The following is a 19,444-nucleotide window of genomic DNA, read 5'->3' as shown; positions in this document are numbered from 1 at the left end:
CGTTGGGGAGAAGTCATTCCTTCCTTAGGGAACACTTTACCTAAATATCTTGTCAATATGGCAGGTACGGAAACTTCTTTATAGTGGGTTGCCCAAAAAGTAATTGCGGATTTTTTAAAAGAAAGTAAATGCATTTTTAATAAAGCTTAGAATGAACTTTAATCAAATATACTTTTTTTACACTTTTTTCTGAAGCAAGCTAAAAGTAACAGCTGATAACTGACAGAAGAAAGAATGCAATTACAGAGTCACAAGCTGTGAAAAAATTTGTCAACGCCGACTACATGAAAAATCCGCAATTACTTTTTGGGCAACCAATAGTTGTCTTTCTTATCACCCTAACACATAATTTCGCTGATTGTTTGTTGAAGATTTCTTACTGTTGAGTTAAAATCATCATCATATTTAACCTTTCAAATATATTCAGTAAGAATTTTGGGTTCACTCTGTTGAAATCTTAATCGCCCTGCATGGCTGCACTTTACCCGATCAAATTCCAATGTTGCAAGTTTTTGCAAAACGAGATCATTTTCGACAAGCAATACATTGTTCAAGTGCTGCCAGTTTTCAATAATTCTCCTTTACGTATGAACTGTTTCAAGGTTGTTTTTTGTGGTAATTGAAATGCACTTCATTGCAAGCTGAATCACAAAGTGGCACATTAATAGTTTCTTAATAATGCCATTCGAATTAATTATCACCAAATAGTAAATAAGTTTTCGTGCAACGCCCAACAGCCACCAACAGGCGAAAGAATGCATGACGCCAACAACATTGTGGCCGATATTAGCAGATATTTTGAACTGGTGGAACACTTTTAATATTAAATCAACACAAAACTCGAAAATCAACTTTGTGGCACGCAAACAAACAAGCCACCAATATGATAAAAATCTACGCCGCAATGTGGCTGGGTACATTCAACTTTCGGCAACCTCCCAAAAGCAAAAAAAAAAGACTCGAAAAGAACAGCAAAATACCCATTCCATTATGCCTTAAAAACAAACGAAAAAAAAAAATCGAACTAGCAACAATGCAGAATTGCATTTTGTTTGGAACACGCGCCACAGTTCAACAATCATAGCATCGGCAGTAGGAAGTTCATTTTTCAATGACTTGCACACACCCATCGAAATGGCCTATTCGCTGCTGCGTATCTGCGTGCAGAACTCGGCCAAGTTTGGTGGAACTGCGTCTTTACAGACAACCAGTCTGCGAGATTATATCGTTTTTCCCTCAACTCTGCAACGGATGATGTGGACATTGAACTTTTGCGAACTCGTGACTCGTACAATGCGTATATTTTCACATATGCGCAAACTTGAACTTGAATTCGATGGATCTGTTGTATTTGTTCTGCTTTAAGTTTATTATCAAGTGATTTTACTTGAAACATTCATTATCACACAGTACAGGTAGATCTTAAAGGACATGGGTAAGCAGAATCATATAAATTACTGCATTTGGATTTATTATAACCAATCCTTTAACAAACCCTGAATTTGAGCTGTTAAAGGCGGCTTTGTAGTCGACGAATATTTGGCAAGTGTCTAATTGTTTCCATTGGTTTTTTTTTCAGTGTAGTGTAAATATCGGTTTATGTTGAAAATCATATGCCGTATTGTGCAAGGGACATAGCAAGATGAGGTTTCAACGGCAACCCATCGGCTCCTGATGCCATGCGGCATCCCTGCATTTTTGGTGGTACCACGCACTTCTTGGGTAGGCTTTTGTTACCCTAGTTCGGACTTTGAAGCTTTTACTTTGGAGTGGACAATGCCTTTGCACCGCTATGTCATAAGGAAAAGAAATGTTTTCTTCAAGATTTTGGATCGGTTGCAAATGCAATTTTATTTCATGCAAATGTTGAACATGTAAAAAGGCGTTAAGTTCGGCCGGGCCGAACTTTGGATACCCACCACCTCGGGTATACATGTAAACCACCTTTCATCAAATCCGGTGAAAATTGCAAACCTTACTTCCATAGCAGTTATATCAAAATATGTTCCGATTGGGACTAAATAATAATAAGTACAGTCGCTATATCTAAACAGATCTGAACCATATACGACACGGATGTCGAAAAGCCTAACATAAGTTACTATGTCAAATGTCAGTGAAATCGGATTATAAATGCGCCTTTTATGGGGCCTAGACTTTAAACCGAGATATCCGTGTACATGGCTGCTATATCCAAATCTGGACCGATTTAGGCCAAGTTGCAGAAAAATGTCGAAGTGCCTAACACAAAGCACCGTCCCAAATTTCGGCTAAATCGGACAATAAATGCGCCTTTTAAGGACAGAAAACCTTAAATCGAAAGATCGGTCTATATGGCAGCTATATCCAAATCTGGACCGATTTGTGCCATATTGCAGAAGTATGTCAGGGCCCTTAAATTAACACATTGTCCAAGATTTCGGCGACATCGGACAATAAGTACGCCTTTTATGGGACCAAAGCCTTAAATCAAGAGATCGGTCTATATGGCAGCTATAACCAAATCTGAACCGATCAGCGCCAAATTGAAGAAGGATATCGAAAGGCCTAAAACAACTCACTGTTTCAAATTTCAGCAAAATCGGATAATAAATGTGGCTTTTATGGGCCTAAGAGCCTAAATCAGAGGATCGGTCTATATGGCAGCTATAACCAAATCTGAACCGATCAGCGCCAAATTGAAGAAGGATTTCGAAGGGCCTAAGACAATTCACTGTTCCAAACTTCAGCAAAATCGGATAATAAATGTGGCTTTTATGGGCCTAAGACCCTAAATCGGTGGATCGGTCTATATGCCAGCTATAACCAAATCTGGACCGATCTGTGCCAAATAAACGAAGGATGTCGGTGGGCCTAACACAACTCACTGTCCCAAACTTTAGCAAAGTCGGATAATAAATGTGGCTTTTATGGGTCTAAGACCCTAAATCGGCGGATCGGTCTATATGGCAGCTATATCCAAATCTGAACCGATCTGGGCCAAATGGACGAAGAATGTAGAAGGGCCTAACACAAATCACTGTCCCAAAGTTCAGCAAAATCGGATATTAAATAAATCTAAGGCCCTTAATCGATAGATCGATCTATATAGGGGCTCATCAAGATATAGTCCGATATAGCCAATCTTCGAACTAAACCTGCTTATGGACAAAAAATGGAATCTGTGCAAAGTTTCAGCTCAATATCTCCATTTTTAAAGACTGTAGCGTGATTTCAACACACAGACGGACAGACGAATGGATATGTCTAGATCGTCTTAGATTTTTACGCTGGTCAAGAATATATATACTTTATAGGGTCGGAAATGGATATTTCGATGTATTGCAAACGGAATGAGAAAATTAATATACCCCCATCCTTCGGTGGTGGGTATAAAAACTTATTAAGCAAGTGCTATCTATCTATTTCGGTACAAATTGAATTCACAAAGTTGCGTATTGCAAGTATTGTACATGACTAACATCCATACATATTTACGTGGCTATAATTGAGAGCGAAAGTGAATGCTATGGCAAACCATTTAGATTTAAACTTAAGAAATAAAACCTGAATTGCATGCATGGCTTAATGGGTAACGCATGTGCACATTTGACGTCTTTGGGCCTTTGGGCATAGCTACTGCGTATAACTTGACCAGTTTTAGCAAATTATTTTCCATCTGGTTCTTGTACTATTGCCTGCTCCACATTTGTTTATAGTAGTTGGTGTTGTTTTAGCTGTTTTACAGATTTGTCCAACAACATGTTTAGACGTCTACTGAGGCATTAAAGTGCTGTCCGATGGTTGTCAGCTAAGACACAATGCTGGAAGGCTTAATTGATGTATGATTTATTGTAGTGGGTGATATATATGTAAAAAAAAAGTGAAACTTAAACGTTTGAAAAATGCCGTATAAAATGCATTTGTTACAAGGACAGAATGGACATTAAAGAAAAATTTAAAGCTTTCAGCCAAAGGTCTCATAAACAGATACATTCTGATTTTTTATTATTAATCTGCAAGGTGAAAAATGAAGTGGGATCTATATGCAAGTTTGAACTGATTTTAATGAAATTTTGTTGAGGTTTTAAAATAGTCCGTGCCCCATTTTATTCAGCTCTATTGAAAATTGCGTTAATTACGTTCTAATGCATATAAATCACTGTGATGGTTAAAAGTAAATAAAAGCCATGAATAAATCAAAAGCGGATTAAAAGCAATGTCGATCTAAGACACAACAAAGTATATATATTTCTGATCGTTTTGACATCCTTAGCCGATTTAGCCCTGTTCGTCCGTCCGTGCGTCTTTCTGTCTGTCCGTCCTTCCGTCTGTCGAAATCAAGCTTACTTTCGAAGAAATAAAACTAGCCGCTTGAAATTTCGCTTGAATACTTCCTATTAGTGTGAGTCGGTTTGGATTGTAAATGGGCTATATCGGTTCATGTTTAGCTGCCATGTAAACCGATCCTGGATTTTGATTTCTTAAGCCTCTAGAGGGCGCAATTCTCATCCGATTTGCCTCAAATTTTGCACCAGGTTCTTTTTTTTTGGATTTCCAACAACTGTAACAAGTACGGTCTAAATCAGTTTATTGCGTTTTATAGCTCTAATATAAACCGATTTCGAATCTTGACTTCTAGAGCTGCTAGAGGGCGCTATTGTCATCTGATTTGTCTTAAATTTTGCACGAAGTGCTTTGGTTTGACCATCAACAGCAATTGCGCGTAGTATGGCCTAAATCGGTTCTTTACCTGAAAAAGCTCCCATATAAGACCATCTCGCATCTTGACTTTTTGAGCCTCTAAAGAGATCAATTCTTATCCGATTTGGCTGACATTTTTAACCCTCCGATGAGTGACAGTTCTGAACTTCACGGCCGTATGAAAAGGTCCCTACGGACTTTTTTTGTAAATCATGTTTTTTTTTTCATATACATTTTTTTTTTTGATTTTTTTGTTTTGTTTTTATTGTTTATAACTAAATTCTACATACAAAAATAATTTTTTAAATTCTTTTAATTTTTTTTGCTTGAATTTTCTTGTTTTAACTCTAAACAACTGTGCCAGGTATGGTCCGAGTCTGTTCTTTACCTAATATAGCTCCCATATAAACCGATCTCGGATCTTGACATTTTGAACCGATAGAGGGCGCAATTATTTCCTGATTTGGCTTAAATTCAACATAAAGTGGGTTGTTTTGACTCCCAGGAATCATGAAAAGTATGGTCTAAATTGGTTTATAACCTGATAAAGCTCCCATATAAACCAATCTCCCGAATATACTTATTGAGACAATAAAGGGCGTTATTCTTATCCGATTTGGTTGAAATTTAGCAAAACGACTTCTTCTATAATCTTAAATCGGCTCATAGCCTTATATAAAAAAGATCTTTATTTATTTCTTGAGTCACTATAGGCACAATTCTAATTCGATTTGGCTAAAATTTTGCACTACGACTTTCATTTTTGTCTCCAGCAGTCAAACCAAGAACGGCCGGTTAATAACTTGTGATAGCTCGAATAGCTATATAGAGAGATATCGGGCAAAGAACTTGGCAAATGTGATCCAAGGTGCTGCGTATATAAAATTCGGTCCGGCCATACTTAGCACGCTTTAACTTGTTATACCCTACACGACTACTGTGGAACAGGGCATTATAGCTTAGTGCACTTTCATACCCTCCACCGTAGGATGGGGGTAAAATAAATTCGTCATTCTGTTTGTAACTCCTCGAAATATTCCTCTAAGACCCCATAAAGTATATAAATTCTTGATCGTCATGTCATTCTAAGTCGATCTTGCAATGTCCGTCCGTCAGTCTGTCTGTCTGTCGAAAGCACGCTTACATTCGAAGGAGTATTGCTAGCCGCTTGAAATTTGCACGAATACTTTTTATTAGTGTAGGTCGGTTGCGATTGTAAATGGGCCACATCGGTCCATGCTTCGATATAGCTGCCCTATAAACCGATCTTGGATCTTGATTTCTTGAGTCACTGGAGGGCGCAATTTTTATCCGACCATAGCATGCTTTTACTTGTTTTGTAACATCCAGAAGGACCAGGTATAAAAACTCGTAAGTATATCGATCGTCCATCTGTCTATTTGTACGTATTTACTTGTGTAGCCTATTAACGATGGAATAAATCGGAACAGATTTTTTTATCTTCGTCCAATTTGGAATAATATTGCAATAATGTGGTAGTTTGTTGACCGATTCTCACAAAATTTGGCACGAATGATTCTGTAATTACTTTCGACATTGCTGTTGAATTCCGTGCACCACCCGATTTTTACTCTTGGAGCATTTGGCAGCGTATTTCTTAAAAGATTTTTTCAACATTTTGCACAATATCTTCTCATATGACTTTTAATATGTGTACCGATTTCGGTTGAGATGTATATATGGCTCCTATATGTAGTTGCGTTGAATAGTACTGCAATATTTTGGCAATGACTCTGGAGATGATAGATGAATTTCATTGAAATCAGTTCGGATTTCTCTTAGCTACATATACATAAAGGGTGATTTTTTTGAGGTTAGGATTTTCATGCATTAGTATTTGACAGATCATGTGGGATTTCAGACATGGTGTCAAAGAGAAAGATGCTCAGTATGCTTTGACATTTCATCATGAATATACTTACTAACGAGCAACGCTTGCAAATCATTGAATTTTATTACCAAAATCAGTGTTCGGTTCGAAATGTGTTCATTCACCGTAACGTTGCGTCCAACAGCATCTTTGAAAAAATACGGTCCAATGATTCCACCAGCGTACAAACCACACCAAACAGTGCATTTTTCGGGATGCATGGGCAGTTCTTGAACGGCTTCTGGTTGCTCTTCACTCCAAATGCGGCAATTTTGCTTATTTACGTAGCCATTCAACCAGAAATGAGCCTCATCGCTGAACAAAATTTGTCAAAATTTGAACACATTTCGAACCGAACACTGGTTTTGGTAATAAAATTCAATGATTTGCAAGCGTTGCTCGTTAGTAAGTCTATTCATGATGAAATGTCAAAGCATACTGAGCATCTTTCTCTTTGACACCATGTCTGAAATCCCACGTGATCTGTCAAATACTAATGCATGAAAATCCTAACCTCAAAAAAATCACCCTTTATATGTATCGCCTGATTTTAAATTTTATTGATTTTTGAAGCGTATTTACCAACCGATCTTCTCAATATTTTCGTTGATCATTTACCCACAAAATATTTTTTCTTAGTTGTACCCACATGCCAAATTTCAGACCTCAAGATCCATCTGAACAGAAAGTACAAAATGGTACCAATTTTTGTATTAAAATGTACGAAATTTGAAAAGATCATTTAATTATTTACCAACCGATCTTCTCAATATCATTTACCCACAAAATATTTTTTTCTTAGTTGTACCCAAATGCCAAATTTCAGACCTCAAGATCCATCTGAACAGAAAGTACAAAATGGTACCAATTTTTGTATTAAAATAAACGAAATTTGAAAAGATCATTTAATTATACCTGCATGTCGAATTTCAGACCTCAAGATCCATCCCAACAGGAAGTACCAAATAGTACCAATTTTGGTACCAAAATGTTTTAGCTACGTCCCAAATTTTAGTCTTCTAGCTCTATCTGCGCAAAAAGCACCAAAAGTTACCAATATTGTTACCAAAATGTACGAATTGTAGCAAGATCATAGTCACTCATCATATTTTTCCAAGCTGTGCCTGCAAGTCAAATATCAGACCTCAGACGCTCCATCTGTAAAGAAAGTACCAAGTAGTACCAATTGCGTTATTAAACGTATTTTTCTCCCGTTACTAATACTATTTTTCCATTTTTTCTTTTCACCCTCATCTTTTTGCATTAGGTGTCTTTTAATTCCAATTTCAAAATTCTACTATCCATCCGCCCTATGCAAATTTCACTCAATTCGTACCTTTTTGGTACTTTTCTTAGTACCTAAATGTACAAATTTCTAAAAACTCTTATAGTCACCCAATTAAGGTTGCCATTGAGTACCTAAGTTCCAAAATTCAAAGCTCTAATTCAATTTACAAAGATAGTACCAAAAAGTACCCATTGCAATACCAAACGTACTACTACTCCGGTATGATTTTGCAAACAAAAATTTTACCAAACCTTATTTTTCGAGAATCTCTTTAGTTTGAGCCCAAGAACGTAATTCTATGCCTTTCTGTTCGCGCTGGGAAATATGTACCATTTTGTACTTTTTAGTACCAAAACGTACGAATATCACCAAATCCAGCCTTATCCCGTGCTTATGACCCAAGACCAACATTCGTGCAAAATTGCATGGTTCGAGTTTCAGCCGTTTGGGCTGGTCGATGATCAGTCAGTCACGCTACTCTTTTATTTATATAGATTTCCCGATTTGCACTTTTAAGTCCTTTGCAAGTGCATTTGCCAGTGATCTTCTCAAAATTTTGCACAGTGATTTCTTCTATGACTCCAACAATATGTACCGATTTTGATCAAAGTTCTTTATTTTAAATTGAAGCAAATTATATTTTAGAAAAGATCGGCTTTGCCCGACTTTAGTCCGTCCTTACTAGTTTACTTGCTATTCCTAAACTATGTATTATACTTCTCCTTATATTTCCGCTATGAGCGATATGTTTAATAGTTAATAGAATGTTGTTTCTATGGCTTTGTACTATCTGATCGTGGTTTTAGAAAACAACAATCATTTTTCATAGTTTTTAATTTCATAACATTTTTATTCTCAGCATTTTGTTTAATAATTAATGGCACAATTTGATATGATTTATAATGTTTTCAGGCCGTTAAGTATGAAACATTGCATACGTCTTGTGTAGACTTTTTTCAATAGTCATTGCTTTCCGTAAAAATATAAAAGAATTGACTGGTCGTAGAAGCTTATAAATGTCTATAAAACTGCTGCAATTAATAATTGAATTAATTTAAGAATTATCAACTTTAGTCATTTACTTCATAAAACTATTACAGAGTCAAGTTTATTTCTAACAACCATATTTAAAACAGAACGATAAAGTTGTGTTTACATACTGTAATAGTTGTTCTTATTTCGGTAAAGTTCTAAAGGTGGTTTCTAAGTTACTACCCATTGTAAAATATGACATAACAATTCCTTTTATGGGTGACGTGGGAAATGAGGTATACAATCAATGATAAGGGGTCTCCTTTTTATAACCGGGTCCGAACGGCGTGCCGCAGGGCGACACCTCTTTGGAGAGAAGTTTTACATGGCATAGTTCCTCACAAATGTTGTCGGTATTAAGAGGGGAAAACCACCGCTGAAAATTTTTTCTGATGGTCTCGCCAGGATTCGAATCCATTTGTTCAGCGTCATAGGCGGACATCTAACGTCTGAGCTACTTTTATAGTATTATCGTTTAAGTAGATTCCAAGGCCTGGCCAGGCCTTTTTCATCTTACTACGCATACATACTTTGCTAGGTTATTGCCATGTGAACTGTAAGCTTTCTAAATTCCTTAATCAAAATGGTTTCTTCCAAGAAATTGTAAAATTATTCTATTTTCTATCAAAGGGCGCGTCTAGCGCTTAACAATAAATTTTCTTTATATACTGAATACTAAGACCCAAAAAAGAAATAGGCCCAAATTAGAAACATACAAAATTAGGCTAGGATTGGTCAGACTACAACCTATCTCTAACAAATATGGTCCCGATCTGGACAAATTTGTATATAGCACCCATAAAGACCTATTTTTCCATTTACGGTCTAGGCACCCTAACTCGGTCAACTTTTACCCAAATTCGATAAAATTGGAACAGTAACTTGGATCCATGCCAAATGTGATCCCGGTCGGATTATATATGGATATATGTAGCTTCCATATTGACCGACCTCCCGATTTAACGAGTGCTGCACATAATAAGTGTATATAAAGTTTGTCGGATTTTGTCCCATCGGACCATTACGAGAGTTGCCTTTTATATTTCAGGATTGGAGCACCCTTTGCGTTGTTAACGAAAACTTAAACAGAGATTCATCTCGCCCAAAAAATGGAATCAAGTTGTAAAAATTTTTCGATTATTTTTTACAACTTTCGATGTGGATTAACTTGACAACAGTGCAGCGATGAACTCATTTCAAGTTTTAGCGATGAAGCTCCATCATGTGTTTATTGATTAGAGAATAAAAACAAATATTAATCATTGAAAATCGCTTTATTATTATACCCTCCACCATAGGATGGGGGTATACTAATTTCGTCATTCTGTTTGTAACTACTCGAAATATTCGTCTGCGACCCCATAAAGTATATACATTCTTGATCGTCGTGACATTTTATGTCGAACTAGCCATGTCCGTCCGTCTGTTCGTCCGTCTGTGCGTCCGTCTGTTCGTCCGTCTGTCTGTCCATTCATCTGTCCGTCCGTCCGTCTGCCCGTCCGTCTGTCCGTCCGTCTGTCTGTCCATCTACCCGTCCGTCTGTCCGTCCGTCCGTCTGTCTGTCCGTCCGTCCGTCAGTCTGTCGAAAGCACGCTAACTTTCGAAGGAATGAAGCTAGCCGCTTGAAATTTTGCACAAGTTCTTCTTATTTGTGTAGGTCGGTCGGGATTTCAAATGGGATATATCGGTATAAGTTTTGGTATAGCTGCCATATAAACCGATCTCGGTTCTTGATTTCTTGAGCCACTAGAGGGTGCAGTTCTTATCCGATTTGGCTGAAATTTAGCATTATGTGTTTTATTACAACTTCCAACAACTGTGCTAAGTATGGTTGAAATCAGTCCATAACCTGAAATAGCTGTCATATAAAACGACCTTGGGTCTTGACTTCTTGAGCCACTAGAGGGCACAATCGGATGATTGGGCTGAAATTTTGCACGAGGTGTTTTTATGACTTCCAATGACTGTGTTAAATATGTTTCAAATCGGTCAATAACCTGATATAGCTGTCATATGAACCGATCTGTGATCTTGACTTCTTGAGCCTCCAGAGTACGAAATTATTTTCTGATTTGACCAAAATTTAGTAGAACGGCTTCTCCCATGACCTTCAACATGCGTGTCAAATATGGCCCAATTCGGTCCATAGCCCGATATAGCTCCCTTATAAACCAATCTCTCTATATTACTTCTTGAGACCCTAAAGGGCACAATTCTCACTTGAATTGGCTGAAATTTTACACAATGACTTTTACTATTGTCTCTAACATTCAGTTCAGACGGGACCTTAACTTGATATAGCTCTTATATTATAGCAATTCTTTTCTTTTATCCTTTGTTTTCCTAAAAAGAGATATCGGGAAAAGAACTCGACAAATGCGATCTATAGTGGAGGGTTTATAAGATTCGGCCCGGCCGAACTTAGCACGCTTTTACTTGTTTTTACATACCATACATCTGTCAAACCAGCAAAGATTAGAGCTTCTAGGAATCGAACAAGGATGATCGAGAGTCCGGTTTACATGGGAACTATATCAGGTTACAGACTGATTTGGACCGTATTTGGCTTAGTTGTTGGAAGTCGTAATAGAACACCGCATGCAAAGTTTCAGCTAAATCGAAAAAAATGCGGCTTTTAATGGCTCAAGAATTCAAATCGGGAGATCGGTTTACATATCCAAATCTAAACCGATATGGCCCATTTGCAACCTACATCAATATTAAGTATCTGTGCAAGATTTCATGCGGCTAGCTTTGCGCGTTCGTCCGCAATCGAGATTTTGACAGACGGTCGGACATGGCTAGATCGAATCAGAATGTCGAGACGATCCAGAATATATATACTCTATGGGGTCAATATTTCGATGTGTTACGGAATGACTAAAATAGTATCCCCCCATCCTATGGTGGTTGAGTATGAAAATGCTGTTGTTTGAGCTGATGTGTGAGAGCTCTCATTGTCGTGGTGAAGAATGATTCGCCTTCGGCGGTTGGTTTTCTTGATTTTTTGGAGCATTTCTTTCGACCAATCGACACGAGCCTTTTTTGTGAGTGATTGAAAAATTTTTAGGGATTCAACGCGAACAAATTTTTTTGACGGTCAAATGCTCATGCAATATTTAATGTATGCTGGTCCCACTAATTCCTTAGGTTGTCTCAATCTTACGATAGGCCACATGACGATCTCGAAATATCGTTTGGAGCACAGCACCAATGGTTTTTGAAACAACAACTGATTTTGGATGACCTTCACGAAATTCGTCTTGGAATGAACTACGAGCTCGGTTGAATTTACCATACCATCTACAAACACTGGTGCTTGATGGAGCTTTATCGCCAAAAATTGAATTAAGTTCATCGATGCACTGTTGTTGAGTTAATCCAAAGGCGAGATGAATTTACTGTAAACAACACAAATAGCGCTCTTATGTCAAAACTTTGTAAGTACGTATAACCTCAAAAATTTCATTCTTTGCGATAGAGCTGTCAGTTGGCAAATTGAGACACATGGGTCGTCCAATCCCGAAATATAAAAGGCAACCCTCGTATAGCTGTCATATAAATCAGGCTCCCGATTGAATTTGTGAGCCTCTACAGGGCGCAATTCTTATCCAATTGGTTGAAAGTATGCCGTTTTGGTATAACTTCCACCAACTGTGACAAGTATGTTCTACATCGGTTCATAACCTGATATAGCTTTCATTTAAGCCGATCTTCTAATTTGATTTTGTGAGCCTCTGTAGGGCGCAATTATTACTCAATTTAACTCAAATTTCGGAGGCGATATTTTTAGAATTAGTTATGGAACTCACCCTGACTATTAAGCTTCAATCCCTGAAAAATCTTTTAAACTCAATTTTTTCAGATTTTTTTTATATTTTATTTTCATATTCAAATTACATAATATACCTGATTTTTTTTTAATTCATTAAGTTGGAAAGGTATAAGTTTATGCAGCCGGTACTGATGGAGAATGAATGTGTGACTTAGAAATGATTAAAGAAATGAAAAAGTATCACAACATAATGACAAGATTTGAAACTGATGATGACTTAAAGAAGATTTTTAAACAGAAGGCAAAAAAGAAAGCAGTTGGAAACATGAAAAAGAGTTTGAGAATGAAGTAGAATTGTTTGTAAATCAACTTAAATTAATAAACATTGTCGTACTTCTGGAGCCATAGCTTAATAACACTTAACATGGTAAAATATGCCCTTAGGTTCACAAATGGGGTTGAAGCTAAGATAAATGTTTTGAGGATTTACCAAGTGCCAGGAGCAGGTTGCAAGTTAGCAGATACAACAGATTGGGCATGACCGGGTAGAGGAGCAACATGCACTGCACCACGGGTCTTGGCAACGAAGGTACCACCGTGAGCGGGAACTACAGCAGGAGCAGCAACTACAGCGGGGGCAGCAACGACAGCGGGATGAGGGCCAGCAACTACTTGAACTGGACCAGGACCAGCTACAAGGGGAACATGAACAGGAGATGCAGCAACAGTGACAGCAGCAGGGCCATGGGGACCAACAACCACAGCGCCAGGATAATGTCCACCCAGCACAAATGGTCCATATGGTAGGACAGAGCAGTTAGCACCCAAGGCTAAGGCAACCAAGACTACGGCAACAGCGAACTAAAATGAATGAATTGAAAATAGAGGATAAGTACTTTAAGCTTTATCTTGAAATTAATTGAGAAAACCATATTTAATTGTGTCCTCTGAATGATTAAGCAGCCTAATCGGCAGATCAAATTGTAATGATAAAAAGAGCCGGATAAGAATTGCGCCTTGTAGGGGCTCCCGAAGCAAAATCGGGAGTTCGGTTTATATGGGAGCTGTATCAAGCTATTGATCGATTCAGACCATATTAGACATGTATGTTGAAAGTCATGAGAGATGCCGTTGAACAAAATTTACCAAATCGTATGAGAATTGCGCCCTCTAGAGGCTCAAAAAGTCAAAATCCCAGATCGGTTTATATGGCAGCTATATCAGGTTATGTACCGATTTGCGCCATACTTAATACAGTTATTGGAAGTCATAACAAAACACCTCATGCAAAATTTCAGCCCAATCGGAAGAGAATTGCGCGCTCTATTGGCTCAAGAAGTCAAGATCTAAGATCGGTTTATATGACAGCTATACCAGATTATGAACTGATTTGAATCATACTTAACACAGTTATTTAAAAAGCTACCAAAACACTACGTGCAAAATTTCAGTCAAATCGAACAAAAATTGCACCCTCTGGAGGCTCAAAAAGTCAAGACCCAAGATCGGTTTATATGAGAGCTATATAAAAACATGCACTGATTTGAACCATACTCGGCGCAGTTATTGGAAATGATACCAAAACACCACGTACAAAATTTCAGTCAAATCGAACAAAAATTGCACCCTCTAGAGGCTCAAGAAGTCAAGACCCAAGATCGGTTTATATGGCAGCTATATCAAAACATGGACCGATTTGGCCCATTTTCAATCCCAACTGACCTAGACTAATAAAAATATTTGCGCAAAATTTCAAGCGGCTAGATTAACTCCTTCGAAAGTTACCGTGCTTTCGAAAGACAGACGGACGGACGGACATGGCTTGATCGACTTAAAACAAATAAAAAGGTGTTAAGTTCGGCCGGGCCGAACTTTGGATACCCATCACCTCGGGTATATATGTAAACCACCTTTCATCAAAATCCGGTGAAAATTGCATACTTTATATCCCATAGCAGTTATATCGAAATATGTTCCGATTTGGACCAAAAACTAATAAGTACAGTAGCTATATCTAAAAATAAACCAATCTGAACCATATACGATGCGAATGTCGAAAAGCCTTTCTTAAGTCACTGTGTCAAATTTCAGTGAAATCGGATTTAAAATGCGCCTTTTATAGGCTCAAACCTTAAATCGAGAGATCGGTCTATATGGCAGCTGTATTAAAATCAGGACCGATCTGGGCTAAATTGAAAAAGGACGTTGAAGGTCCTAACGTAACTCACTGTCCTAAATTTCGGCGAAATCGGACAATAAATGTGGCTTTTATGGGCCTAAAGCTTTAAATCTAGAGATCGGTCTATATGGCAGCTATATTCAAATCAGGACTATATTCAAATCAGGACTAAACTAAATTGACAATGGATGTCGACGGGCCTAGCACAACTCTCTGTCCCAAATTTCAGCAAGATCGGATAATAAATGCGGATTTTATGGGCCTAAGACCCTAAATCGGAGGATCGGTCCATATGGCAGCTATAATCAAAGCGGGACCGATCTGAGCCAATTTAATGAAGGATGTCAAAGAGCCTTACTAAACTCACTGTCCCAAATTTCAACAAAATCGGATAGCAAATGTGGCTTTTATGGGCATAAGACCCTAAATCGGCGGATCGGTCTATATGGCAGCTAAATATAATCAAATCAGGACTGATCTGGGCCAAATTGACGATGGATGTCAACGGGCCTAACACAACTCACTTTCTCAAATTTCAGCAAAATCGGATAACAAATGTGTTTTTTATGGGCCTAAGACCCTTAATCGGCGGATCGGTCTATATGGCATCTATATTTTTATCAGAACTGATCTGGGCCAAATTGACGATGGATGTCGACAGGCCTAGCAGAACTCTCTGTCCCAAATTTCAGCAAGATCGGATATAAATGTGGCTTTTATGGGCCTAAGACCCTAAATGGGAGGATCGGTCTATATGGCAGCTATATCCAAATCAAGACTAATCTGGGCCAAGACTGTCGAAAGGCCCAACACAACTCACTGTCTTAAATTTCATCAAAATCGAATAATAAATGTGGATTTTATTGGCCTATGACCCTAAATCGGAGGATCGTTCTATATGGAGGCTATATCAAGATATAGTCTGATATAGCTCATCTTCGAACTTAACCTGCTTATGGATAAAAGAAGAATCTGTGAGAAATTTCAGCTCAATATCTCTATTTTTAAAAACTGTAACATGATTTCAACAGACAGACGAACAGACGGACGGACATGTATAGATCGTCTTAGATTTTTACGCTGATCAAGAATATATAGACTTTATAGGGTCGAAAATGGATATTTCGATGTGTTGCAAACGGAATGACAAAATGAATATGCCCCCATCCTTCGGTGGTGGGTATAAAAAGAGTCCTCCCATGCAGGAGTTCAAGAAGTAAAATTAAGTAATCCCATTCACAATTCCTAACGAGCTACTTTTCAAATTTGACCATAAACATTCGATTATGGAACAGCCGTGCTCACTGCAAGCTTTAGCTTATAAAGGGAACTCTTCTTCTCGTGCAGTGCGATTTGAAAGTCTTCGCTCCCATACTTCCAGTGAAACTTCATTACTGTTAATAGCTATGCATAGAATGTTGCAATCTTTCCTTGGGTACCACAGTCAACATTTTGGTCCATTAAGTTAAAATGAACATCTATTGTTGTTGTTGGCCAACTTAACGCAGAGGTTAGCATGTCCACCTATGAACGTCCACAGCGCTCATTGATTTGTGCGAAGTCTGGCCAGTTCTTTAACATCTATTGTTGTTGGACGCCACCTTAACGCAGAGGTTTGCATGTCCGCTGTATGACGCTGGACGCCTGGATTCATATCCTGGCTAGAACATCAGAACAACTTGCATCGGTGGTCTTCCCCTCCTAATGTTGGCGATATATGTAAGGTACTTTGCCATGTAAAACTTCTCCCCAAAGATGTGTCGCTCTGCGACATGCCATTAGGGCTTTTCTGTAAAAAGGAGATCCCTTATCATTGAGCTTAAAATTGACTCGGACAGCGCTCATTGATTTGTGCGAAGTCTGTCCCAGTTCCTTAATGGATTGTTCATGGGCAATTTTGCATTTGTTCATCTTATTGTTCACAGGCTTTAGGTTAACACTTCTTTGCTTTTGCTTTCACGTATGATGTCAACGATAGATAACGTCCTTCTTACATTTAAAAGTGTCTTTTTTTAGTTTTCACAATATATAATTGTCTTAATCCTCACTGTTCAAAGGATTGTATCCTTAGATACATGCAATTTTTTATGATCTCATATTATGGTAGCTATGCATTGTTTAGTTTCAAATTTAACTAACACTCCACATTAAAACTCGAAACTGTTTCATCTACTATTCCCAAAGGCTTGCTTTTAAATCCATTTTTTATTTTTATCACATTAATCCTTTTAAAGTTCACTCCTTCACAATCTCACCTTCATGTTTAATGTTTAGATTTATTGTTTACTTAGACGCTTAAACGTTAGAATTTATTCTACTGACACTTCATTATTGGCATCGACCTTTTATACCATGAAGAAATCTTTCACAATCATTTTCTTCTCCATGGTTTTCTGCAGTCACCTCTCCCCTTAATTTACATTAAACGCAAACAGGTCATGTGTTTCACATATCGACCAATATGGGCAAAACTAAGTCCAGAGTTTGTGTTTTACAACATCAACGTTGACCAGCACACCTCCGCCCAAACGACTTTTACCGGAGCTGAAGTATGTAAATAAATATAAGAAAAAACTTCAAATGCTTCAGTTTACATTAAAACACATGGCCTTTGGAGAAACAAAAGTATGTAGAAATGTACGGTGAACGCGGATATCAAATACATTTAGCCTTGGTTGCACTTCAATAATCTTTTCATTAATGGAGCTCAGCTATTCTTTAGGTTAATGTTTATGTTCAACCTTAATTCGTACATATCTATGCATGCTACATGTGTATGCAGTTCTGGTAAGTTGTGACGTCAGGAATAAACAACAACAAGTAAAATCGTGATAACCTAACACAGGTCTAAAGGTTTTTATCTACGTCATGATCCAAAACCCACCCGGGTGGGTCAACTTTATAATTTGGAGGAAACCGTCATATTTATCCCAAAATTGCATACTTTTGGAAAGAAAAACCGAAGAAGACAGCGTAATATAACATTCCCTCCAACCACTTCCCTCCCTCCAGTAGGTTTTCTTAAGAAGTAAAACTATATCAAGTTAACCAACTTCATCGTTAAGATAGTTTCTGCATGAGTTTAGCAAAGGCACGTACTTCGCTATATGGGAACACAGTCTTCTTCCCAAAAGTACAAAAAATCTACATGTATCATTCTATTTTTATACCCACCGTCATAGGATAGGGGTATACTAAATTTGTCATTCTTTTTGTAACACCTCGAAATATGCGTCTATGACAATATCTTATATATAAAAATCAATTTATTTATGTTTGTTTGTAGGTTTATTTGTTTGTTTGTATGTTTGTGTGTTCCTTATAGACACAGAAACGGATGAACCGATTTTCTTGAAATTTTCACAAATGGTGCAAAATGACCCCGTGGTGAAAATAGGGTACTAAATTTTTTGACATCTGAAGGCGGGGGCGGACCCTCCCCCTTACCTAATTTTCAGAAACGCCAGATGTCGGAGATGGGTGGTGTGATTTAAACGAAGTTTTGTGCTCTCATAAAGTACCCTAAAAATAAAAATTTGGTATCCAAATTTCGGATGGCGTACCTAAGGGGGCTGCCCCACCCTAAAACCCACCAAACATATATTTAGACCAATCACGACAATATGAGACTCACATGAATAGGTATTTAGGATAAGAAAACTTATCTGATATCCAATTGTCGGACCAAGTGCTAGGGGGACCACCCCAAGCCCCAAAACACCCCTTAATCGGACATATTAACCGACCATGGCAATATGGGACTCAAATGAAAGGTATTTGAGAATAGAATACGAATCTGATATCCAAATGTGGGACCACGTTTCTGGGGGTCCACCCCTTTCCCAAAACACCCCCCAAACAGGACTTATTTACTGACCATGGGAATATGGGGCTTAAATAAAAGGTATTTGAGTGTAGTATTAGAATCTGATATCCAAATATGAGACCACCCCCAAAGTGCACACATTTACGATCATAGCCATATGGGGCTCAAATGAAAGGTCTTTTGCAGTAAAACACAAATCTGATATCAATATTCGGGAAAAGTGTCTATGGAGCCACCCCACCCCCACAACACCACCCAACCCCAAAACACCCCTAAGTCGGACATATTTACCGATCATGGCAATATTGGACTCAATTGAAAGGTATTTGCGAGTAGAATACGAATCTGATATCCAAATGTGGGACCACGTTTCTGGGGGTCCACCCCTTCCCCAAAGGTGTCAATGGGACCACCCTACCCCCACAACAATACCCAAATTGTAAGTATTTGCTGACTTTTGCAATATGAGGCTCAAATAAGAGGGTTTTTAAAGTGGAACACGAATCCGATGTATATTTCAAAGGCCAACTCATTGAGTGGCCGCCCATCCCCCAAAACACCCCCAAGCCGGTTATGTTTGCCGACTATTGAAATATGGGGCTCAAATTAAAGGTATTTTGGAGTAGACCACGTATCTGATATGAACATTAGGGACCAACTGTCTAGAGGACATCCCACCACCATAACAACCCCTAAATAGGATGTATTTGCTCACCAAGACAATTTGGTTCTAAAGGAGAGTGGAACTAAATATTTATAGTTTTTAGGGC

The 19,444-nt window shown here is 38.1% G+C and overlaps 1 protein-coding gene across 1 annotated transcript in view; it reads right to left on the bottom strand.

The window, feature by feature from the left end:
• Positions 1–13,004: 13,004 nt before the first annotated feature.
• LOC106093852 (adult cuticle protein 1) overlaps positions 13,005–19,444 on the bottom strand; it is a 405,361-nt gene continuing 398,921 nt past the window's right edge. Inside the window, exons 2-3 of the mRNA XM_059364534.1 lie at positions 17,104–17,167; positions 13,005–13,530 (exon numbers count right to left, since the gene is read on the bottom strand). Of these exons, the coding sequence (XP_059220517.1) occupies positions 13,156–13,530; positions 17,104–17,109 (381 nt within the window). The 5' untranslated portion in view covers positions 17,110–17,167 and the 3' untranslated portion in view covers positions 13,005–13,155. The remainder of the gene's footprint in view (positions 13,531–17,103; positions 17,168–19,444) is intronic.

This window comes from Stomoxys calcitrans, chromosome 3, assembly GCF_963082655.1.
Source record: "Stomoxys calcitrans chromosome 3, idStoCalc2.1, whole genome shotgun sequence".
NCBI lineage: Eukaryota > Metazoa > Arthropoda > Insecta > Diptera > Muscidae > Stomoxys > Stomoxys calcitrans.
The sequence above is the reverse complement of the archived record's forward strand: the minus strand, read 5'-3'. Positions and strand labels throughout refer to the sequence as shown.